Consider the following 26,795-nt stretch of genomic DNA (forward strand, 5'->3'; position numbering starts at 1 on the left):
TGAAGAACTCAAATGCCATGCTTTTTTCTGGCCTTAGTTACATAATGTGAGTGGAGATTCATCACCCTGAGCTGCTTAATTCAGTTTGAGACCAATACCTTCTTTTTCCTTAAGCACCATCTGCCGCCTGCATTTCGATTTCTGTCACGTACAATTAGGGGGAGGATTGATGAGGGCTTTAATTGTTTCATTGTGAGTATCCAGGGAATGGAAAGGATAGCTGAGGCCAGACCTATAAGTTGTTACCTCTGATGGAATGGGAAATGTCATAGAGCCATTATCCATTATCCTATATATCACATGTCTCAGGGGCCTTATGCATGTCCTAGTACTGTCTTGGCATCCTGAAATGCTAGCTCATTCACCTGTTTCTCTTGTCTTTATGAGTGGCGGCCCCTTTTGAAGGCCCTCAGATACACCTCAGCCTATCTCTCCACTTACTGTTGCAAGCAATTTCGATTTTGTTAGTCAGTCTCACTCAGATATCATGTTAAAAATTGCAAACATTTCTCTCCACCCTATGGCAAATGTGTAGAATTGCATGAAATGACTAATACAATTGCGCCCCTACCCCCATCAAAGTTGCTCATCCCTACTCTAGGTACTCCAATAGCCCTCCAGGACAATCTAAAGTATTTCTGCGGTTTAGTTCACAGCAGACAAAACACAATCAGAGGCCAAATTATTTGGAAAGCTCTCGAAGGGCCATTGACTGGCTTCTGTTGGGACCCACTGGGCACAAAATGGTTGAAACAATGTTGTTTCCATGACATTGAACCAATGTGGAATAGATGTTGAATTGGCGTCTGTGCCCAATGGGGAGTCCCTCCATTGGCGGAGAAGAGAAATTTATTTTAATTACATTTTTTACAAATCAGAACGATTAAGAGACTGAATCACCATGATCCCTAGGATCAAACAAGCCAAACATCCATAAAGCTCAAGAGGAAACTAAGATGGAGACCAGTGTTTCCCCTATGCATTTAGCAGTGGTAATAAAAACAGTGCAATAAAAACAGACACTGCAATAAAAAACAGACACTGCAATAAAAACATAAATAATAATGATAATGTAGATGTATAGATGTAAGCTAACTCTGCCCCTGCTGCTGAAAGAACACAGACGCATACAAGCCATGTCCTTTCGGTATTTGAAGACGATGAGGATGTATAAGCCTTCAGTACTGGAAAAAAACAATAGTGTGACTATATAAAAGAAGTAGCCCACCGTTATCTGATGTAACTCTCTGAGGTGTGAGATGTAATGACGGTGAATTATCTCTGGGTTAGGTTTATAACTGAACTGAGATCACGTTAGACTTCTGGCAAAGCACACGTTTAGAATGTGCCTTTAAAACAGGTGTTGGAGGATTCTCATCTCGTCACAGTTTTTGCTCTCGAGGGTGGTTTAGTTGACTTAGTTTAAATGGCACTATTTCTAGGCGGCTTTATCCTGTAGCGGCTATAAATCCCTTCATTATGCATTTTGTTTTTCAATCTCCACGCATTTATCAGGGCTTTAATGTCATGGTGGCACGGCAGTACTGAGGAGAGGTGTTCAGTCACGCAAGCACACAGACACACACGCACGCACACACATACACACGCACCCCGGAACGCATGTACAGACCACACACACGCACACACATACCATCTCCCTCACACACACACACACACACACACACACACACACTGGGGTCGTGTTCAAGTTTGATTTGCAAATTGAGCTCAAGAGACGACCGCCGAAACAGCATGGACGCTTGATCAAACGGTGAAAGTGGAGAGAGGAGACAAGAAAGAAAAATAGATGGAAGGAGGGAGAAATATCACTCCATTAACATGCTGAGATATTCATGCAGATATATGGGCAAGTGGAGCGACTTCCAAGGGCGAGTAAAACAAGTCAGTAGGCAAACATGTGCATCAAAAGTTTAAAGGCTGCAGTCTCGTGTTACAAATGAGGTGGTAAAACAGAGGCCACTAGCGCCTAACAAGCCTGTCAGGAAAAACACTGCACTTCCACACACACACACACACACAAGCTCACACGCAAAAACATACACGCTCAGTGCATGTATTTCTATTGTAGGTGTTGTACCAGACAGACAGGACATGGTTGTGACAAAGAACAGAGGTTTTTCGGACCTCTTATTGAAATGTGTCAACTCTGTCTCTCCTCCCCCTCACTCCCCATGTCTCTCTCTCCCCCTCTCTCTCGCTCTCTCTCACACACACACATACCCACACTCCCTCCATCACTGTGAAATGCATCACCTCCCTCTCCTGTCGTCATTATGCCTGCTCTCTCTTCCATGTCAAGGGCACTACTGGTGTCTCACACACTTCCATAAAAAGCATTGACTCTGGAGGCTGAAGCTAAACTATAGAGCGAAGACGGTAAAGTTTTTCATTAGTCCGGCTGCCTGCCTATCTGAGTTGTGTCACACCTTCAACCCCTCTCCATCTCTCCATCTGCCTCTCTCTCCTAAACAGTGTGTGTCTGTGTGTGTGTGTGTGTGTGTGTGTGCAGTAGATTCACACCCTTCCTAACTAAAATATGCTGTTCAAAATAAAACATGTACCAATTCAAATTCTCCCTGAATTTTGAAATGGTTCAATCAACACCTTTACCAAATAATTAGACTTGAACGCTTGTCTTTGCACGTCACATTGACTTGCACCAACACTGAGCTCAACGTGGACGTAGTAGTTTCAATAATGCATTGTTACTCGCAGCAGAAGAGTCATTCATACTTCATTGACAAAGTCCCAGATGGATCGCGTCTGCAGCAAGTGACAAGGCATGATGGAGGAATATGAGGTATGAAACAGAGAGAGAGAGAGAGAGAGACAATCGGAGAGAGACAATCGGAGAGAGAACGACAAGCGGAGAGAGTGCTGGAGGACATAGTGAGAGGAAGTGAGGATGTAATGAGAGGGAGTGAGGAAGAGAGAGGGAGACCAAGAGTGACGTTGGGTGGAGAGGGAGAAAGTGAGGAACAGAGGTTAAAAAGAAAGGGCGGTGAGGAAGAGAGAGAGGGATGATACAGTGGTAGAGAGAGAGAGAGAGAGAGAGAGAGAAGGGCTATAGCGAGAGAGGATAGGGAGGATAGGGTGGGGGGAAAGGTTACATGGAGAAAGAAAGCGGGAGCTGCTTTTCAATCTGCCCTGTGATGGGAGTGATTAAGGTGGTGCAGACACTGGGAGGCGAGGCAGCGATGAGTTCATTCTGCACTATAAAAGCTAATCATTTTTCTGTCGGGGAGCACAGATCACCCTCTGCTTCTGCCACGCACGCCATCACATCAACACAGTACAACACCTAATGGACTTCAGCTCAGGTGGGCTAGTGTGAGTGATGGTGTGTATGAGAGAGAGAGAGAGAGAGGTATTCATGCACCTGTATGTATGTGTGCTCTTCATGTGTTTGTATGAAAGCAGGGAAGGGAATTACTGAGAACACAACTAACAAGACCGTGACTATTTGCCAAGGCCAATTTTGTTGCCTGTGTTTGTAGGGATGAGATAGAGTGAACATGTGAATGAATGAGTCAGTATGTGCAAAGACGTGTGGTAGTTTGTATATAGTTTGTATCTATATGACTGTGTGTGCGTGCGTGTCTGTGAGGAACAGCATAAATTATCTATTGCTGCCCCTACCCGTGACCGCATCTGCATCTGTTTAAACCTGAAAGGTTAAGTGTGGTTTACCCAAAATAATACAGGCTGTAATTATACAGAGATGTGGGTAAACAAACGCCTTCTCCGTACTTCAGCAGTGAAAGCACCAGGGAGATGCAGTAAATACAACATGGCATGACAAGCGGATGAGTACAGCTAACACACTCAACGTATGTTTGCGTGTGTGTGTGTGTGTGTGTGTGTGTGTGTGTGTATGCGCATATGCCTGTGTGTGTGTACAGTAAGTGCATGATTGCTGGTCTTATCCTGCTCTGCCAATGGTAATCAAATTCAGGCTGCATTCAAGCTGTGGCTGAGCGACTGCCCCTAAAAAGCTACTTCTTGTTTTGAAAATGGCCCATGTGGGGGGATTGAACGAGATGGCCGCGTGAACTAAGAGCTCTGCACAAGTAGTTTCCAATTCCTAATCTTACCTCCACTTCAAGTTTAAACTCCTTTAGCTTTAGTAAAAAAAAGTAATGGCGGCTACAAAAGGCAGGTGACATTTTTAACCGGACTAGAGCATTAGCGACGGAAAAAGCCTCCAATTAGAAGCTAGCTTCAGAAAAAGCTAGCACCATTAGCCAGGAGCAAGAAGACCCGTTCCACCCCGAGGCCCAACGAATGCCAACCTCGCACTCTGTCGAAGACATCCTTTCTGAGTTGAGATCCCAATGTACAGAACTCAACATTAAGTTAGATGCCATTAACTCTCAGCTCAGTGCGATAGGGGCCAAGGTGACAATCCTGGAAAATGCTTTGCCTGACATCAACAACAAGATAACCATAAATGCGGGGCGCCTGGACGAGGCAGACGGGCGAATCCTATCCATGGAAAACTTATTGACAGATGCCATGGAAACAATAGCATATGCTAAAAAGAAAATCGAGCATCTGGAAGAGAAAACAGAGGACCTGGAATACAGGGGGCGAAGGAATAATTGTGTTCTATTAAATCTGGGCGAAAAAGAAGAGGGAAACATGCCACTGATCCGCTACCTGCAAGACAAACTTCCTGAGTGGCTCCACCTGTCCACCGACAGGCCCATAGAACTTGACAGAGCTCACCGAGCACTGAGGCCCCCACCAGCAGCCAGACAACCACCGCGCCCAATCACCATACGTTTCCTGAGATTCACCGACAAGGAACGAGTCCTACAGGCGGCGAAAATCAACACCATCACAGTGGGAAACGCCAAACTCACTTTACACCAGGACCTGTCAGTTGGAATACGCCGAAAGCGCGAGAGTTTGACGAGGTGAAGAAATACTCCATTGACCGAGGCATCTTCAGGGGATTCAAATACCCAAACGAGCTCAGGATTCTTCACCAAGGAGCCCTGCGACACTTCAAAACATTTTTTGAAAGACAATCCTGGTCAATGAGAAACTGACTAATGCTATTACTAAAGGAGGTAAGACAACATATAGCCGATATCCAAAGACCCACCCTCCCCGTTAAAGGTTATTATAGCCGTCCAATCTATATTTATTTTCCTTTAGGGATAGGCTCTATAGCCTAATCTAGACCTATTAACGTTTCACCCTACTTTTATTTCCCCCTTTTTTTCCTTCTTTTTTTCCCCCTCTTTTTTTGTTGTTGCTATTATTACTTGTGGTTCCCTATGTCCCTTGGGGGAGGTATATGTAGGCTGGGCTATTGATTTTATTTTCTCCCCCTTTTAATGTGGTCTGGACGGTGGCTACGTTGTCATTTACTCAATGCGGGGTGGAGAGGATGAGGCATTTCTTTGGTGGGGAGGGGGAGACGTTGTGCGTTGCTAACTGTTCCCGTTTTTTTTTTCTCGGAACACAGAATTGAGTGGGAGCTCGGCTGGGGTGTTCAGAGATTGTTATTTTATGTACACGATTTAGTTTCCTTTCATGTGAACGCAGCTGTAACTATTATTCACTTACCCAGAGCTGACTTTCACTAAAGTTCGATTACTGTTCGATGACTAGTACCTTAAATCTATTGACATGGAACTGCCATGGTCTAGGGCATGCAATAAAACGGAAAAAGATTCTATGTGCTCTAAAAAAGGAAAAAGCAGACATCGCGCTATTACAAGAGACACACCTCTGTGATGCCGAACGTGCCAAACTCCGCAGAGCTTGTGTGGGACAGGTGTATTTCTCATCTTTCATATCAAACAGTACAGCCATACTTATCCATAAGAATGTTCCATTCATAATTGACAAAAACATATCTGATCAGGAGGGGAGATTTATTTTGATAACTGGGTCACTGTATGGTCAACCAATTACTGTCTTAAATACACTGCTCAAAAAAATAAAGGGAACACTTAAACAACACAATGTAACTCCAAGTCAATCACACTTCTGTGAAATCAAACTGTCCACTTAGGAAGCAACACTGATTGACAATACATTTCACATGCTGTTGTGCAAATGGAATAGACAACAGGTGGACATTATAGGGAATTAGCAAGACACCCCCAATACAGAAGTGGTTCTGCAGGTGGTGACCACAGACCACTTCTCAGTTCCTAGGCTGATGTTTTGGTCACTTTTGAATGCTGGCGGTGCTTTCACTCTAGTGGTAGCATGAGACGGAGTCTACAACCCACACAAGTGGCTCAGGTAGTGCAGCTCATCCAGGATGGCACATCAATGTGAGCTGTGGCAAGAAGGTTTGCTGTGTCTGTCAGCGTAGTGTCCAAAGCATGGAGGCGCTACCAGGAGACAGGCAAGTACATCAGGAGACGTGGAGGAGGCCGTAGGAGGGCAACAACCCAGCAGCAGGACCGCTACCTCCACCTTTGTGCAAGGAGGAGGAGAACTGCCAGAGCCCTGCAAAATGACCTCCAGCAGGCCACAAATGTGCATGTGTCTGCTCAAACGGTCAGAAACAGACTCCATGAGGGTGGTATGAGGGCCCGACGTCCACAGGTGGGGGTTGTGCTTACAGCCCAACACCAAGATTGGCAATTTCGCCACTGGCGCCCTGTGCTCTTCACAGATGAAAACAGGTTCACACTGAGCACATGTGACAGACGTGACAGAGTCTGGAGACGCCGTGGAGAACGTTCTGCTGCAGGCAACATCCTCCAGCATGACCGGTTTGGCGGTGGGTCAGTCATGGTGTGGGGTGGCATTTTGTTGGGGGACCGCACAGCCCTCCATGTGCTCGCCAGAGGTAGCCTGACTGCCATTAGGTACCGAGATGAGATCATCAAATCAAATCAAATTTTATTTGTCACATACACATGGTTAGCAGATGTTAATGCGAGTGTAGCGAAATGCTTGTGCTTCTAGTTCTGACAATGCAGTAATAACGAACAAGTAATCTAACTAACAATTCCAAAAAACGACTGTCTTATACACAGTGTAAGGGGATAAAGAATATGTACATAAGGATATATGAATGAGTGATGGTACAGAGCAGCATAGGCAAGATACAGTAGATGATATCGAGTACAGTATATACATATGAGATGAGTATGTAAACCAAGTGGCGTAGTTAAAGTGGCTAGTGATACATGTATTACATAAGGATGCAGTCGATGATATAGAGTACAGTATATACATATGCATATGAGATGAATAATGTAGGGTAAGTAACATTATATAAGGTAGCATTGTTTAAAGTGGCTAGTGATATATTTACATCATTTCCCATCAATTCCCATTATTAAAGTGGCTGGAGTTGAGTCAGTGTCAGTGTCAGTGTGTTGGCAGCAGCCACTCAATGTTAGTGGTGGCTGTTTAACAGTCTGATGGCCTTGAGATAGAAGCTGTTTTTCAGTCTCTCGGTCCCAGCTTTGATGCACCTGTACTGACCTCGCCTTCTGGATGACAGCGGGGTGAACAGGCAGTGGCTCGGGTGGTTGATGTCCTTGATGATCTTTATGGCCTTCCTGTAACATCGGGTGGTGTAGGTGTCCTGGAGGGCAGGTAGTTTGCCCCGGTGATGCGTTGTGCAGACCTCACTACCCTCTGGAGAGCCTTACGGTTGAGGGCGGTGCAGTTGCCATACCAGGCGGTGATACAGCCCGCCAGGATGCTCTCGATTGTGCATCTGTAGAAGTTTGTGAGTGCTTTTGGTGACAAGCCGAATTTCTTCAGCCTCCTGAGGTTGAAGAGGCGCTGCTGCGCCTTCTTCACGATGCTGTCTGTGTGAGTGGACCAATTCAGTTTGTCTGTGATGTGTATGCCGAGGAACTTAAAACTTGCTACCCTCTCCACTACTGTTCCATCGATGTGGATAGGGGGTGTTCCCTCTGCTGTTTCCTGAAGTCCACAATCATCTCCTTAGTTTTGTTGACGTTGAGTGTGAGGTTATTTTCCTGACACCACACTCCGAGGGCCCTCACCTCCTCCCTGTAGGCCGTCTCGTTGTTGTTGGTAATCAAGCCTACCGCTGTTGTGTCGTCCGCAAACTTGATGATTGAGTTGGAGGCGTGCGTGGCCACGCAGTCGTGGGTGAACAGGGAGTACAGGAGAGGGCTCAGAACGCACCCTTGTGGGGCCCCAGTGTTGAGGATCAGCGGGGAGGAGATGTTGTTGCCTACCCTCACCACCTGGGGGCGGCCCGTCAGGAAGTCCAGTACCCAGTTGCACAGGGCGGGGTCGAGACCCAGGGTCTCGAGCTTGATGACGAGCTTGGAGGGTACTACGGTGTTGACAACACTCCTTCCGTGGCCTCCAACTGCTCTTAAACGCAGGTAAAACTAAATGCATGCTTTTCAACCGATAGCTGCCTGCATCCGTCCGCTCGACTAGCATCACTACTCTGGACGGTTCTGAATTAGAATATGTGGACAACTACAAATACCTAGGTGTCTGTCTAGACTGAAAACTCTCATTCCAGACTCATATTAAACATCTCCAATCCAAAATTAAATCCAAAATCAGCTTTCTATTTCACAACAAAGCCTCCTTCACTCATGCCTCCAAACATACCCTAGTAAAACTGACTATCCTACCGATCCTCGACTTCGGCGATGTCATTTTCAAAATAGCCTTCAACACTCTACTCAGCAAACCGGATGCAGTCTATCACAGTGCCATCCGTTTTGTCACCAAAGCCCCATATACCACCCACCACTGCGACCTGTATACTCTAATCGGCTGGCCCTCGCTACATATTCATCGCCAGACCCACTGGCTCCAGGTCATCTATAAGTCTATGCTAGGTAAAGCTCCGCCTTACCTCAGCTCACTGGTCACGATAACACCCATTACTTGCTACTATGGCCTATCTCCTCACGCCATTTGCACACGGTGTATATAGACTTTCTTTTTTTCTATTTGTGTTATTGGCTGTACGCTTGTTTATTCCATGTGTAACTCTGTGTTGTTGTTTGTGTCGCACTGCTTTGCTTCATCTTGGCCAGGTCGCAGTTGTAAATGAGAACTTGTTCTCAACTGGCCTACCTGGTTAAAAAAGGTGAAATAAAAAAAGTAAAAAAATAATCCTCTTTAAAATCTGTTTGTGTACTTGTCTCTATCCTCATGTCAATAAATATGACAGACAGTGTTGTAGTGGTGAAAAAAGAGGGGTAAACTATAAACTCCAGTGGGCGATCGAGATAAGATGAACAACCAGCGATATAAACCATATGATATTCGAACTTTAAGAACTGTATTGTTTAATTGCACTAATTGTCTTTTTTTAAGTGTAGGTTTTGCTTTACTGTCCTTGGATGGCCTCTCCATCTGCTTGCTTTGTCCCTCTCTCGGGCCTTCTCTGCCTCCTGCATTGCAGCCTGCCTCAGCCTCACCACTGTCTGCTCATCACTGTCTGGCTCACTAATCTCTGTAAAGCTAGCTAGCCACCTGACTGAAATATCAGCGACTATTTACCAGTTGTAGACTAATTCTCCCAGATCCTTTTTTGTGTGTGTGTGTGGGGGGGGGGATGTCTCGGCCGTAGCCGTGGGAGGAGTTCGCTGTTGGACAGAGTGGTGAATGAATGAGAACTAACAAGGCAAATCTGGGGTGAGTAGGAGAACATAATGAGCGTATCTGAATCCTGAATCATGATTCCACTCGTTCTCAGAGAGGCAGGTACGATTAGAGCTCAGATCAAGATTATTAGCGTTCTGAGCATTGATCAACGCTGGGAACGCAATAAGTGGGTAAACGATAATGAACTAAATAAAAAGGTGAGTAAATACTATTTCACAAAAAGGTGCATAAACACCTTTTATGTGTGTTTCCCCTCCACTACATCCCTGATCACAAGTGTGATGCTTCAAGCTGCCTGTTTGACAGAAATCCTAGCAGAAATGACCTCTGAGATTGAGATTTCGAATGTTTCTGGAGGAGCACTAGCTCTCGATATTAGGCATAGTCAATAGTGTTATCTAATAGTAAAAGCCTGCAATCCAAGACAGTGATGGTACTACTATGGAGACAGATATACAGTACATGTCCTTTCAGAAACTATAACGGGGACCAGATTAAAAAAACAACACACTGCTCGTTATAGTCTCCAAGGGTACTTCTACTACTCTACAATGGTGATTCCAGAGTGAAGTTTGCTGATAAACATGCTTTCTAGTGTGGTAGGACTGATGTGAATAAGACTGAATTGTTGATTACTAAGAAGTCTTATGCTTGATCTTGATATTTCATTGTGATAACAGTGAACCAGGTGATTTACCTGCGATAACACATTCTCAAAGCTTGTTGAATTGAAAACGTCATGATGTTAATTTGGACGTGCGATAAAAGTTCATGTAGGCCTAGTCTAGAAAATTGAATGAATAGAATGTTTTTAATATATACAGTATTCTAGCAAAATGAATGTGTGTGGGCAGCAGCACTATATTATATTCCACCATGCTTCATTCTAACTGGCTTTTGTTTGCAGTCTGGCCTTGGCAGGAAATCATGGCAGGCTGATTAGGTGGAATGAAGTCCAAGCGGGGTGAGAGAGTAGTGGAAGTGCCAGACGCCCATGCCATAGTGCCCCAGGCAGCCCACTTCTAGCCAAGTGCACATCAGGAAGAAGCACCTCTTCAGTGGCTCCACTGATCCCTGACCAGCCCTAGATCCCCCAGGCGGGTGCCCCTCTCTCCTCACTCATGCAGAATTGAGCTCAGGGAAGACAAATCTACAGTCGGTCCAATACTGGTCCAAGGTACGTCGATGTGTATCTGTGTGAATCACTTCTTTGTTTCTGTCTCCGCCCTCTATCAGAGTCTTTCTGTTTATGTCTGCCTGTGGCTCCCCCCTCTCTCTCTCTCAAGTTCTCTGTCTCTGTCTCTCTCACTCACTCCATCTCTCTCTACCCTATCTGCATCCAATTAAATATCCAACCACTTGGTATAGGGTTTTGAAACTGGCAAACAGGTGGCAGCACAGTTGCATTTTACAATACAACAATCGAACAGATTCCAATCATCTCTGAGTTTATGGAACCTGAAGGCTTTCAAAACAAGACTCTTCTAAAATTGCAGGGCCTTAAAGAAATTGCTGACAGCATCACAATATAAGCACCCACAGCCCAAATTCGTGTCCTCATATATCTGTGACACAGGTCAGGGTAAAATATTGGAACAGGTGGGAGTTTTAATGGTCACCACTCCCACCCAAGTGGCCTTACTGTCTACCTCTATCTCCCCTGGACGTTTATTCACATATTCCATTTTGATTAATGGATCGTTTAGACTAATGAGCATACAAATGGCACACACAGCACTCCGGGTGTAATCGGCAAATGGCTGGGACAGGGAAAGAGTACTTTGGCAAATGTGATCCCATAGGGTATGACTGATGACTGGCTGAAAAGGGGGCTCAAATTCAGAACCCTTAGCACCATGGCTCCTTTGGGTTATTAACACCAGCCACACAGGGTTTCATTCCTCCATCTTGGATAATTGTTGCACCTCCCCTATGATTGCCTCCATCCACCCTGTACGATTGACAGTGAGGCTGGGGACACCATGGGTTGTTAGGGCCATCTAAAATGGATGTTTCATGCCTAAGACCAGGAGGTGTCAATTGAATCCTATTCCTGTAAGATTACCAACCAGTGAGACAGAATATATGGCACATTAATAACTGTTGTAGGGCTACGCAGTCAGGCTGACATATGAGATACATGACATATGATGAGTAGCTATCATGTTCCTCTGGTCTGGAGAAACGGTCAGTGTCAGACTGTGCAGTAATTACATTGATGGTTAGAAACACGTTGCTCGACTTTCAGTTAAGCATGAGTCCATTGATGTAATATCCTGGACAGCATACGCACACCAGTGGAGACTCCTGAGAGGAGGAAGCGGAGGACCATCCTCCTCAGTGAATTTCATAAAAATGTAAATGGTAAAACATTGAAAAAGTTACACTTTGTATGTTAAACTATACTAAATGTATTCACTTGTCACCAAATAATTAACTAAAACACACTGGTTTTGCAATGAAAGTCTATAGTCGCCTCAACAGCACTCTGTAGGGTTTATTAATTTATTGCCACCTGGGCCCGCCAGAGTAACTGCTTACTGTCGATACACTGTAATGTTACTGCATGATTGTAGTGGGTTTACTAACACAGTAGTTCTATTAGCTATTTTGACTAAGACATTACTTTAGCTAATATGGGGACAATGATGTAGACTGTGTGTAGCGGTTATGACATGGTTTGGCTTGTTTTTTTTTTGTTGCCTGGTCACATACAGCTGATGTGTTGTTCATTGAAGTCCACAAACAAAGGGAAAATGTGAAAGGAGGAGAGTGTATAGATGCGAGAAGGAACACGACATGGTTGCTATGAAAGTGAACTGTGTTTGCGCATGATCAGCCTTGTATTCTGGGATGCATTCGGGGTGGTGTTCTGTTGAAAAACGTTTCTAATACTTAAGCAAATGAACCAGAGATAAAAAAACGGAATTTGTCCAATAGAAACTCTCGTTTACAACTGTTGGACTAATGATTACCCCCCCGATAAGCTAGAAGTAGGCAAGAGTGTGCAAGGTGGGTTTGAATGTGTCACTGTCTGTCCATGTGTCACTGTCTGTCATCTCAAATTTTTCATTCGACCTGTGTGCACCTACAGTACCAGTCAAAAGTTTGGACACACATACTCATTCAAGGGATTTTCTTTATTTATTATTTATTTATGTAAAAAAAAATGTTTTACCCCCTTTTCTCCCCAATTTCGTGGTATCCAATTGTTAGTAGTTACTATTTTGTCTCAACTCCCGTACGGGCTCGGGAGAGACGAAGGTCGAAAGCCATGCGTCCTCCGAAACACAACCCAACCAAGCCGCACTGCTTCTTAACAAAGCGCGCATCCAACCCGGAAGCCAGCTGCACCAATGGGAAAAGGTGAAAGGAGGAGAGTGTATAGATGCGAGAAGGAACACAACATGGTTGCTATGAAAGTGAACTGTGTTTGAGCATGATCAGGGTTGTATTCTGGGATTCATTCAGGGTGGTATTCTGTTGAAAAATGTTTCTCTAACGTAAGCAAATGAACCAGGGATAAAAAATGTGCGCCCGGCCCGCCACAGGGGTCGCTAGTGCGCGATGAGACAAGGATAGCCCTACCGGCCAAACCCTCCCTAACCCTGACGATGCTACGCCAATTGTACATCACCCCATGGACCTCCCGCTTCCACCGAAGTCGGCTCCTCTCCTTGTTCGGGCGGCATTCGGCGATCGATGTCACCGGCCTTCTAGCCATCGCCACTCCATTTCTTATATGTCCATTTGTTTTGTCTTGTTCCATTACACACCTGGTTTTCATTCCATAATGTATTTAGTCCTCTGTTCCCTACCATGTCTTTGTGTGTAATTGTTTATTGTTATGTGGATTTTGTCAGGCGCTTTACTTTTGCTATGTTCCGTGTTTTTGTCACGTTATTGTTCTTATGTGTTGTCATTTTTGGACCAGAATTAAAGTGTGCCTGTTTATTACACTCTGCTCTCCTGCACCTGACTTCGCCTCCCGTACACACCCCTGACAGGTGCAGTTAACTCCAATGAAGTTATCCTCTGCAGCAGAGGTAACTCTTGGTCTTCCTTTCCTGTGGCGGTCCTCATGAGAGCCAGTTTCTTCACAGCACTTGATAGTTTTTGCAACTGCAATTTGAAGAAACTTTCAAAGTTCTTCAAATGTTCCGGATTGACTGACCTTCATGTCTTAAAGTAATGATGGATTCTCGTTTCTCTTTGCTTATTTGAGCTGTTCTTGCCATAATATGGACTTGGTCTTTTACCAAATAGGGCTATCTTCTGTGTACCACCCTACCTTGTCACAACACAACTGATTGGCTCAAAGGCATTGCGAAGGAAATCAATTCCACAAATTAACTTTTAACAAGGCACCCGTTAATTTAAATTCATTCCAGGTGATTACCTCATGAAGCTGGCTGAGTGAATGCCAAAAGAGTGTGCAAAGCTGTCATCAAGGCAAATGAATAATCTAAAATGACACTTTTTTGTGTTATTTCATAGTTTTGATGTCTTCACTATTATTCTACAATGTAGAAAATAGTAAAAATAAAGATAAACCCTTGAATGAGTAGGTGTGTCCAAACTATTCACTGGTCCTGTACTGTACTTTCATTCATAGGCTAGGTTGTAGCAACCTCATGATGGGTATAGGGAAAGTTTGAGTATTATGTAGTAGCCTAGACCTATCGATGTTAAATGGAACTGGGTGAATGGAATATGAATGACAGTCATCCAACATGCTGTAATAGAAATAAGGCCATGCTCATTAAAAAAATAGTGTCCTTCCTCATCATAAACGGCACTGAGTGCCACTGATGTACACACGCATGCAAACAAGCATACACAGACACGCACAAACACACACATTGTTGTCTGGCTGTAGATCACCTGGCCTGTTATAGATAACCTAAGGATTAGGGTCAGGGCTGCAATCATGGTGTATTATCTAGAGGGAAGATTGAATGGTGCTGAAAGTGCAGCAAAGCATAGAATACATTCACCAGCCATCAACACTCCCTGAATCACACACACACACACACACACACACACACACACACACACACACACACACACACACACACACACACACACACACACACACACACACACACACACACACACACACACACACACACACACACACACACAGGTCAGGGTAAGTAACAGGCTTTGCTAATTCAGCCAACACCATTTTTTTCTGTCTCCACATCCTGTTTCTTCATTTAGGGAATCTACTGAGTAGAGAAAGACACAATACTGAAAACTTTCATCTGTAACTTCAAAGCATCAATTTATATCAGATAAGTGGGATAATAGAAACAAGGTTAGGCTGTCATAGTGGGCCAAATATGAGTTCTGACACATAAAAACAGTTCCATAGCCCCTAAGTAGCACATCAAACATTATTACAGTGGGAATCGCAGTGCACAAAGGTGTATGCACATACAGTGGGGACAGAATACATAAACCAGAAACTCAATTTGAGGCTAAACTTCATTGTGAAAAGACTTCAAAGTGTGTCTTTGAATGGTGGCTTGGGCAGAATGTTAACTAGCCCAATCTTGGAGCCCTCAAAAACGGCATGGTGAAATAGAGACAACAGACAATGAAATATGAAATTCTGAACTTGAAGGGGAGAGATTTGTGTCTTGCGTGCTGATGTCGTTGTGTGTTTGTGTGTGTTTGTGTGTGCACGAGCATGCGTATTTGTGTGTGTTTGACATGTAGAAAGATAATAGAATAAAGAAGAAGAGAGAGAGTAGTGGGAGAGTGGAGAGAGCACTTCTCTCCATTTCAGCGCCAAGGTCAGCGCTCTATTTGTTGAGTCTCACTGAATCAAACAGGACACTTCAACAGACCGTCTGCTCCGGAGAAACTTTACCAACTTGTTCTCACTCAGACTAGATTCACTCATAATCTCTAATAGTGTCTCTCTTTTCAGACTCTATTCTACAATAGCAGAGACACTGTCTTTGGTGCTGAAGTGGGGTACAGCAGTCTCTATCGCTTTCTCTACTCTGTCGCTCTCTCACCCTCTACTCAGTCGCTCTCTACACTGTCGTTCTCTTTCTCAAACACAAGCGTACTCACAAAGAAGAAAGGAAACATAACTACTTGAACAAATGGATCCCACAACTAGAACCGTTCCCCCTCAGTTCTCCCCACAATCTAAATCTAAGAAATGTATGCCCCTATCATTAGTTTCACTCATCAGCAAGACTCTTAATAAACTACACAGATGGTGTTCTCTCCCCCTTGCCTGTCTTGTGTTACTGAGACGCCCCTGCGCAGCATGGGGCCTCGTGCCACTGTGCCACCGTGCCAAAGGGCCTGTCTCCGCCATGGCCTCTCATTACAATGCAAAAGTAATCAGCAACAACAACAACGGGGGAAATAAAGAGAACTTCACAGCTGCACTCACACTTAATCTGTTTAAAAACTGGCATCCATGTAAAACACATGTTCAGTGGGGCTCGTGGAAATGTGGAGAGATGGCAGAAAAGGGAAGTAATTTACGGCATAAAACGCTGTTTCAAGCCAGCCCAAATGAAATAGAAAAGTCTGTCATAGCCTCCCTCTAGTCTCGTACATTCCCAGTTCCTGCCTTCTCCATCTTGTGTATAATTTGACTGCGCATTCATTTCCTTGCGTGGCCTAATCTCAGAGCCTAGCCGTCGAACTCCCTTTCCCTTTCCCTCTCTCGATTTTCCCTTACGTAAAAGCGCTAGTCCAATTAGCATGTTTGTTATCCTGGATTGGGTCCCTCTTTGTGCTGAGAAAAACTATTTCAACTGTAGGTCCCGAAAAGAGTTTATTTTCTCTCCGAGTCACAGAGAGGAAATCTCCCGCCAGCGACTTGCACTGAGATTCTTTAGAATTTGAAAGTTGGACCACTGAAAGGATTTGATTTCACAGAGCCGACATTCACTGACAAAGCTAATTCCTGGGCTATTCGCTCAGGGTCTTTCAATTACAAAAACTTCTAACTTGTGGGTTAACAGAAAATACAAAAACACTTTTTTCAAACACAAAGACATAGCCTTCCTGTTAGTTACGGTGGTTGGACACCTAACCCTAACCCCCCCCCCAGCCAATTGTTAGGGCCTGCTCTACAGTATCTCACAGCTAGGCTCTGTGTAATACACTACATTACTTAGCATATAGAGCAGGCGGCATGAGGGGGTGATGAAGTGTGTAGTCAAGGGCATGGGGTAAGCTGTCCAAGGTTAATGTCTCATTTCCACAGTGGCCACTCAGTCTCTTCCAGTAGTGGGTAATGTCAAATTGATGGGTCTTTTACTGTCATATATGATTTGAGTGCATGGAAATGGCCAAGGTCTGAATTTATGGTCCTGAGGACTGAGGTCATGGATGTGACTACAATCTAGACATTGTAGTGAGACGCTGCATCACACACACAAGCCTCCAGAAAGTAAAGGGATACAGCATACTAGAATAACAAGCCAAATTATCATCAGCATGTACTTGTACATTATATATATATATATATTATATACCACCTCGGACAGTTACGTCGGCAGACCTGTCATAAAGGATCGGCAGGGCTCCGTGTCGCTAGTAAAGGGTCCAGGCCAGGCCAATTGGCAAAAGAGGTATTGTAGCCCAAGGATTGGCTGGTGGACCTCTTTGGCTGGCTAGGAGATGGGCCTAGCTCGGGGCTAACTCCAGGGTAACTGGTGCTTGCTTCGGGACAGAGACTTAGCCAGGAGTTGCCCCCCGGATAGCAGCTAGCTAGCTGTGATGATCCGGTATAATGGTTCAGAGCTTGCGGTATGAATCAGAGATGTGGTGGAGAATATGATATGATATGATATGATGTGATATGCTCTGGGTTGATATCGCGCTGTGCAGACTGGCAGGAATTGACCGGGTTGAGGCTGGCTGATGTCCGAGATAACCGTGAGGACCGCTAGCAGTGGCTAACTACCAACTAGCTTGTAGCTAGTTAGCTGGCCAGCTTCTGATGGGGGTTCCGGTTCTAAAGTATAAAAGAAGGCCAGCATCCCGGAGTCACCTCTTCACTGTTGACGTTGAGACTGGTGTTTTGTGGGTACTATTAATGAAGCTGCCACTTGAAGACTTGTGAGGTGTTTGTTTCTCAAACTGGACACTCTAATGTACTTGTCCTCTTGCTCAATTGTGCACCGGGTCTCACACTCCTCTTACTATTCTGGTTAGAGCCAGTTTGCGCTGTTCTGTGAAGGGAGTTGCACGAGATATTCAGTTTCTTGACAATTTCCCGCATGGAATAGCCTTCATTTACCAGAACAAGAATAGACTGACGAGGTTTCAGAAGAAAGGTCTTTGTGTTTCTAGCCATTTTGAGCCTGTAATTTAACCCACAATTGCTAATGCAATTGTCTAAAGGCCAGTTTTATTGCTTTTTTAATCAGGAAACAGCTTTCAGCTGTGCTAACATAATTGCAAAAGGGTTTCTAATGATCAATTAGCCTTTTATAATGATCATCTTGGATTAGCTAACACAACGTGCCATTGGAACACAGGAGTGATGGTTGCTGATAGTGGGCCTCTGTACGCCTATGTAGATATTAGTTCCTTTGTTATTGTCTTTGTTTTTGGTCAGGGCGTGAGTTGGGGTGGGCAGTCTGTTTGTTTTTCTATGTTAGGTTTTGAGTTCGACCTAGTATGGTTCTCGATCAGAGGCAGCTGTCAATTGTTGTCCCTGATTGAGAATCATACTTAGGTAGCCTGGGTTTCACTTTTGGGTTGTGGGTGTTTGTTTGGTCCACACGGTACTGTTTCGATTTTTGTTCGTTCACTTTATTGTTTTGTATTTCAGTGTTCAGTTCGTTTCATTAAATATTACATCATTAACACTTATCACGCTGCGCTTTGGTCCTCCTCTCTTTCTCCCGAAGACGATCGTTACAGATATTCCATAACAAGTATTCCATTTCCAGCTAATTTACATTAACAATGTCTACACTGTATTTATGATCAATGTCATGTTATTTTAATGGACAATTTATTTTATTTTCTTTCAAAAACAAGGACATTTCTAAGTGACCCCAAGCGTTTGAACGATAGTGTACATGGTGGGTGTCAACCTTGAAAGAAATGTGCTCTCTACTAAATATTTTATTTATTTATTTAACCTTTATTTAACTAGGCAAGTCAGAACAGTGACTAATGAGCCTTAGTCTTACCTCTGGTGTGGCTTGGGCCTCTGTTGCGTCCTGTAGAAGAGTTGTGTGTGACGTTGTGTTGAAAGTGGGAGATCTCCGGGGTGGTGTTAGTACGGAAACTCTCCTTAAACCGCCGCATCAATGCATCCACTGTCTCCTGCTTGGGGTCAAGGGCTGTGGGAGGGATAAAACAACGAGATGTGAGATCTGTTAAAAGGTTTCACACTTACAAAGCATGAGAAACAGGCACTGCTATGTTGTAAATGCAAACAGGGAAGAGTAAAGCAATGAATGATAGCCGGGTTGTGAAAATACTTTGTTCAGCATGTATATTGTATATTAAAAAACAACTGCTTTGCATCAAAGCTGCATTTAGAATGCATATATAATAAATATGATGAAATACCTTGAATCTACTTTGATTACTGACTGTGACTTTGAGGGCTATACATCTGGGCAGTTTGATATCAGGAAGGCCATTTTACTTTTGGACCCCAATTGATTGGAACAGAGAAGGTGACAAAAACAAGTTTGCAAAGTTTGATTCATTTAGAGTATTTTAGACTGAACAGCTGACTCACGCTAGACTCAGTCTAAATCAAAATGCATTTTGTGTCAAGCACTGTAAATTACAAAGGCTAGTCACAGTAGATACATTGGTACTTATTTGGTGCACTGTTTTCAGTACATTTCCGCCTCCTATAAGTACATAGGTTGTTGAAAAGAAGATGGGCTCTGCCTTTCTGACTGCCTCAGTTCAACAACCTTTCATCTCTACAGGAATCCCCCTTCAATGGGCTGCCCCTTGCCGCACTGTTGAACACTCCATTCCTAGTTCAATCGAATACACACTTAACTGAAGGAACAACAAAGACAGAATGCAATATGACGTTTCATAAAATAGTTTAGGGAATGGCCTTGTCTCCGAGGGAAGATCCTCAGCGCCATGTGATGTGATGGCAGGTAGCCCTATGCGGGACTGCTGGCATAACCCCCCACCCCCCATGACAGGCCTTAAGGTTATTATATATAGCTGGTGAGGAGGTGGATGGTTGTTGAAAACTGTTGCTGAAAAACAGCAAGTAAGAGAACATGGGAAAATTGACATATAATACATCCCAAGATTTACACCCATTGGTTGATAGAGCAGAAGGTGATAATTGCAAAAGTGAGTCCATAGGTTAAACATCAAGCTTGAGGAATGCGCATTATTGTGCCATGCTCATAGGCTATAAGGTAAATAGGTTAATGACATTCCGCACATGTCTAATAGGAAAGAGGAGAAGAAACAGGAAGTTATGCTGATGATGATACATTTGCATTCATGCCCACTATGGCCCTAGAATAAGAAACAAAGTGAATTATGTTATGCTTACTGGATGAAGTTAAATTACATTTCAACCCCTGAAGAAATAACATTTTTTAAATGTTTTCAAGTTTGGCATGAAGAAGCAGTTGTGCAATTCACATCTGAACAAGAAAATACCCCAGAAGCTTTGCACTATTTCAAAGTGGGTACCACTGCTGAATCGGGCTGCTGTAATAGACTCAAAGCACAAAGGACTACAGATGAGAAGACAAAAAGGGCCCATTTCTTTCCAGTTAATCTTCCAAAAAAGAGCGCTCCAGTTTACAATAGGTAATGGGCATTGTTTGCATAGCCCCCTTTGAAAACCAATATGAGATGTAGTGAGGAGTTGCAGTGCGGCCCAGGCACATTTCCTTCTACTCTGCAGAAAATCTCCAAACCCTCGGGGGACTCATATGACCCATCTAAACATGTTCTGCCCCATTTGCGCCACCGAGACAAGAAATGAGAGAGAATATTCTTCCCATTGTTTCCTCAGCACAACAAAAAAAAACTAAAACTATCCCTAAAAAACACAGAGGGAAGCGACCATTTATCTAGAGCCTCCATTACCAAGCGGAGTGCTGTTCCCCCATGGCCCGCAATGCATCAAAAGTTCAATTAAAGTGAGATATGTAGACCTGGGAGTCTCTCGGAGGAGCGATGATACATCTGGACATGGGCTATTTACTCGCAGTGCAGTGTGTGCAGGAGCGGAGCGGCCTAAAGTGAGCGACAGAGAGGGGGGTTCGGAGATAGATGTGGCCCGGCTCACAGCGGTATAGCGCACTCCAAAGACAGGGTCATTTCTCAACCTCCCCAGCTCTGTCTTTCTGTCTGTCTGTATGTCTTTCAGGTGTGCTCACATCATGAATTATTATCAAACATATATTTGCCGGGAACACTCAGGGAATGCCAATGAGAGAAATAACTAAAGTGCTGAAATAAGAAGTTCTAGAATAAAAGTCACACAGCATTAAAGTTGGAATTTAAAAGCTCAAAACTAATGCTACTGTCTATCACATTCTTAACACTAGATGAGTGTATTTGTGCTTCTTTAACAATGGGCAAAGATAAACAGAGAATGCATTTACTCTTTTTTACTACCCAATGCTTTACATTATGTAACCTCCACATCTTAAACAGTGGCCATACATACAGTACACTTGAGTATGCCCTCTGCCCTTTAAAATCCACTTAGCAGTGGTGAAACACACTATACTATGCACCATGTCCTTTACTAATGCCCACATCTTGAACAAGGAATGATATAACCATATAACGAACAGCTCACTCTTGGCTCCTTCACGTCCACTTGAACACATAATGTATGAGTGTGGCATGCAGAAACCCCAGCGGAGGGTTCCATGAGCCTGGGAAGACTCAATGAGACGGCTCATCTAATGACAGTGAGACACTGCATATGAAGCACTAGCCAGCTAGCAAGAGTGCTACGCTAAGACAGTAAATGCACTGAGAATTCCCCATTGGGGCTACGACGGTTCACTTGGCTAATCCACAGGCCTAAGCTCAGAAAACAAACAGACTGGGCGGGCCATGTGGGCAGCAGCCACTTAAGCCCTGACCTGCCATGACTGAGGAGTGGCTGCCTGCCTGAATGTGTGAAGGAAGGAGGTTAACTGGGCCCATACATATTGCATGGCCCCTTGGCGCTCACTTTGTTCTAACGGGGAGGCGGAGATGCTATCCCAAATAAGCCCTGTGAGGCCCCGTGGCGCACCTCTTCAAACAAATCGTTTGTCTCTTTAGTGTGTTCGGCAACTGTTATCCATATACTTTATCATGCTCTCTCTCCCCCTATCTGTGTAACTGCCTTTCTCTCTCTCTCTCAAACACAACACACACACACACACACACACACACACACACACACACACACACACACACACACACACACACACACACACACACACACACACACACACACACACACACACACACACACACACACAGTGACTGGCTATTGGCTATTGATATTGTCTTCTAAATCCAATATGTTTGTTGAGATTGGCTTTAAATCATGCCTGTGTGCTGAGCCTCTGAGTGTCTCTCTTGTCTCTGTATGAAGATATCATCCAAATACACTCTAATTGATATCACTTAGGGGAAAGATGCATGTTGTCATTTTATAATTGTGGTTCTTTTTTTGGTATTACATCAAAGCTCTGAATTGAGCAAGTCAACAGTCAAAACAGATTTCTAATAATTACAAAACACAAAGCTAGGAATGGTTGTCAGCAAGAAAAAATTATGTAATTTCAAAAGTTGAACTACCAAACTGGATGTCAATTTCCTTCATAGCAGAAAATGGTTGGAGATGCAGGTATGAGACATACTACAGGACCAAAGGTATGTGGACACCTGCTTGTCCAACATCTCATTACAAAATCATGGGCATTAACATGGAGTTGGTCCCCCCTTTGCTGCTATAACAGCCTCCACTCTTCTGGGAAGGCTTTACACTAGATGTTGGAACATTGCTGCGGGGACTTGCTTCATTCAGCCATAAGAGCATTAGTGAGGTCGGGCACTGATGTTGGGCAATTAGGCTCGCAGTCGGTGTTCTAATTCATCCCAGAGGTGTTCGATGGAGTTGAGGTCAGGACTCTGTGCAGGTCAGTCATGTTCTTCCACACTGGGCCTCCTGAGTGGAGCAGAGGTCTAAGGCACTGTCACCACAGACCCGGGTTCGATCCCAGGCTGTGTCACAGCCGACCTCGAGTGGGAGACCGTGGCGCACAATTGGCCAATCGTCGTTAGGGGAGGGTTTGGCCGGCCAGGATGTCCTTGTCCGATCGCGCTCTAGCGACTCCTCGTGGCTGCCTGGGCGCATGCATGCTGACTTCGGTCGTCAGCTGTACGGTGTTTCTTCCGACACATTGGTGCGGCTGGCTTTCAGGATAAGCAAGCAGTGTGTCAATTTTCGCCTAAAATGACATACCAAATCTAACTGCCTTTAGCTCAGGCTCTGAAGCAAGGATATGCATATTATTGGCACCATTTGAAAGCAAACACTTTGAAGTTTATGGAAATGTGAATTAAATGTAGGAGAATATAACACAATAGATCTGGTAGAAGAAAATACAAAGAAAAAGAATCAACCGTTGTTTTTCTACCACCATTGTTGAAATGCAAGAAAAAGGTCCCAATTCTAGCCATCACCGTGGTTGTAAATCCGATGGTGTTCACAAGATGGCAGCAGTGTATGTGCAAAGTTTCAGATGGATAACTTGAAACATGAGCGAACTACGTGACATTTAGTGTGAAGTCACCCAGTTACATTTGGACAAATTGTGAAGGAAAAAATTGCATTCAAATTACATTATTCAGGAAGAATATCGTCAAATCTCTATTCTTGGACTTTGATTGAACTTTTACAGTATCAGTAGCCATAAGCCATAAGTTCAACATTTGCAAAACAACCAGTTTTCATAACTCTGAATATTCTTATAATTTTTGTCCAAAAGGAAAAGTCATGCTGTCGCAAAAGGTTAGTAGCTACATTTTACTACATACACAGGGTGTCCGGATACTCCCGTAAAGCCCAGCTCATTGGCTATGTAGCTAGCTTTGTTTGACCCAGATTGGTGCTTATTTGACAATGTTAGAATCGTTCAAGTGAAGACCGCCCGCGTTATCGGCATGCCATGAAGGCATCGCTCTCTGACCAAATATGGTGTCCTATAGAATATACTACACCCCTATTGATATAGTGAAGTCTGGTTGCGTTCTAGGATCTCTGAAGAATACATACAAATGTGATTTGACCGGTTGAAACAACATTCAGGGTCAGATTTTCACAGATTCCTTTCTTTGCAAATCGAACAAGTGTAAATACAAAATCGATAGTGCATACTATATGGACCTTTTTAGGATGTGAAAAATGATTTTATCTAACAAAACGACACCCCATGTTATCTCAGGGACCCTTTGGATGACCCTTTGGATCAGAGCAATATTTCAGAATGTAAGTACACATTTCACCTTCAGAGGTGAATATATCACGGTGTAAAAAGTGTTTTGTTGTTAGGAACTCTCCTCAAACAATAGCATGGCATTGTGTCGCAGTAATAGCTACTGTAAATTGGACAGTGCAGTTATATTAACAAAAATGTAAGCTTTCAGCTGATATAAGACACATATTTGTATAAACATTTGTTGTTTCTCTAAAATCTACGATCGTGACACAAGGTGCTGCATGATTTAGAACTGTCCCGTTGACGGGACGCCGATACCTACGTTCAGATTTACTTTCACTGGAACTCAGGGGACTAGGCCGAACCATGAAAAATTGCCCCAGACCATTATTCCTCCTCCACCAAACTTTACAGTTGGCACTATGCATTGGGGCAGGTAGCGTTTCCTGGCATCCGCCAAACCCAGATACGCCCGTCGGACTGCCAGATGGTGAAGTGTGATTCATCACTCCAGAGAATACGTTTTCACTGCTCCAGAGTCCAATGACAGCGAGCTTTACACCACTCCAACCGCCGCTTGGCATTGTGCTTGGTGATGTTAGGCTTGTGAGCGACTGCTAAGCCATGGAAACCCATTTCATGATGCTCCCGACGAACAGCTATTGTGCTGGCGTTGCTTTCAGAGGCAGTTTGGAACTCGGTAGTGAGTGTTGCAACCAATGACAGATTATTTTTGTGCCCTACCTGCTTCAGGACTCGGCGGCCCCAATCTGTGAGCTTGTGTGGCCTACTACTTCGCGGCTTAGCCATTGTTGCTCCTAGACGTATCCACTTCACAGTAACAGCACTTAGAGTTGACCGGGGAAGCTCTAGGAGGGCAGACATTTGACTAATTAACTCTTGGAAAGATGGCATCCTCTGAAGGTCACTGAGCTCTTCAGTAAGGTCGTTTTACTGCCAATGTTTGTCTATGGAGATCGCATGGCTGTGAGCTCAATTTTATACACAAATTTGAAGGGGTGTCCACATACTTTTGTATATGTATATAGTGTAGCTTATTGCAGATAGCTGAATATGGAGGATTTAAAAGATTACAGTACCTGAAGTAATAGCTACTAACAGCACTAGGCTTTCAGAATAATACATTTGTTTCCTTTACTTATTTCCTTTACTTGACACTTTACATATTATACTTTCCTTTCCTTAGGACAATGTTGGAGGCACTTCTGGGACCGAGGGTCTTTCTCTCCACTGAACGCCCAAGCTAGCTTCTCACTTGCAGCTCAATATGAGCCAAAGCCTCTGTGTCCTTATTTTCCCCTTCAGCATCTTCCTTATCTCCCCTAGTCCCTTATCTGCAGTGACAGTGGGTTAACAGTGTCTTAGAAGCATTGGACAGCCACTTGCGCAGTGCCCCAGTCCATGAGTAGATCTCATGGGCTCACACATCGAATAATGAAGTAAGCGACATATTTTTGTGTGCGAACCCATTAAACCTTTTTGTTTGTCTCACACCTCCCAACACCAGAAGACAACCTTACGGCCACACAGCAGCTGTTTGGTAATAGCGGCACAGAACCCAAGGGGTACGGTCTTCAAACCCCACTGATACTCTGTTATCCGAAGGTTAGCAATACGAACAAGCACATGTAGAATTTCATAGAGAATGCTAACTAAATGCTAACTAGCGCTTTGCAAACATTTTATAGAGTCTGTGACCTGAACTATACAAGTATATCCAAAATGCTACTCCCAGTTTTCTGCACGCACAAAACAAATATTATCCAGCAAGGTTCTTGGTCCAGGAGGGCATTATCTCCTGTTACCAAGCGAATGCTTGATTTTGGAAGAAGCTAATCACTTAAATAGATGGCTAACTAGCTACTAAATTAGCAAACCACATGTACAACTACAGAGCATGTAGCACATAGCTTTTAAACAAACACCACATGACTGGAGACACTGTCAAGCTTCATTATGAATAATTATGTGACAGGTGAAATTAACAATGCTATCTTTTTTTGAATCTTCTTAAGTATTGCACAAGTTGACTGCAGGTATTTACTTAAACGTAGCTACAAATATTCACATTTATTAAAAAAACTTCAAAGAAACAGTTGACGGTATTGAAAAAACATACTGTGGCTCTTTCCAAATACACCGGGATACGGTATACTGTATACGCTATAACGCCCAAGCCTATTGTCTGCACACGTGTTTGTCTGTATATGTGCATCCGCCTGATCAATGTTGGGCAACAGAAACCAGTCATGGGAGTTAGCATTCTATTTAGTGTTTGTTGGCATAACACTGGCCCTCAATGGGATCTCACATTCAATATGTCTGCTAGGAGTGCAGAAGACTGGAAAGGTGAAGGGGATTTACTTCAAGTGGCCGCTCCACATCTCAAACAGCCAGCTCTCCTCCCTCTCTTTTCCTTCCCTCCTCCTTGTCTCTCTCCCTCTTTGCCTCATTTCCACTCTTCCTCAGCCCTCCCTCGAGATCTCATCAGTGAGAAACCCGTTGATACAGAAAGAGAGTGAGGAGGAAGATGGCAGGGGGATCAGTGCTCTCTACTCTCCAGTGGGGACATGGCGGTAACTGTCCTTATTCAATGTCCACCACGACTACATAAAAACACTGGGTAGCTAGGGCGAAGTACAGTAACACGGCTAACAAGACATCCGACTGTCAGGCAATTTATCTGTCAGGGCTATGCCAATTATCCCC

The 26,795-nt window shown here is 44.0% G+C and overlaps 1 protein-coding gene across 1 annotated transcript in view; it reads right to left on the reverse strand.

Moving 5' to 3' along the window:
- The window catches only part of LOC112231008 (astrotactin-2-like), a 500,130-nt gene that overhangs the window by 327,667 nt on the left and 145,668 nt on the right, over window positions 1-26,795 (reverse strand). The window contains exon 4 of the mRNA XM_042311033.1: window positions 18,801-18,953. Within this exon, the coding sequence (XP_042166967.1) occupies window positions 18,801-18,953 (153 nt within the window). The remainder of the gene's footprint in view (window positions 1-18,800; window positions 18,954-26,795) is intronic.

Source organism: Oncorhynchus tshawytscha, linkage group LG33 (assembly GCF_018296145.1).
Source record: "Oncorhynchus tshawytscha isolate Ot180627B linkage group LG33, Otsh_v2.0, whole genome shotgun sequence".
NCBI lineage: Eukaryota > Metazoa > Chordata > Actinopteri > Salmoniformes > Salmonidae > Oncorhynchus > Oncorhynchus tshawytscha.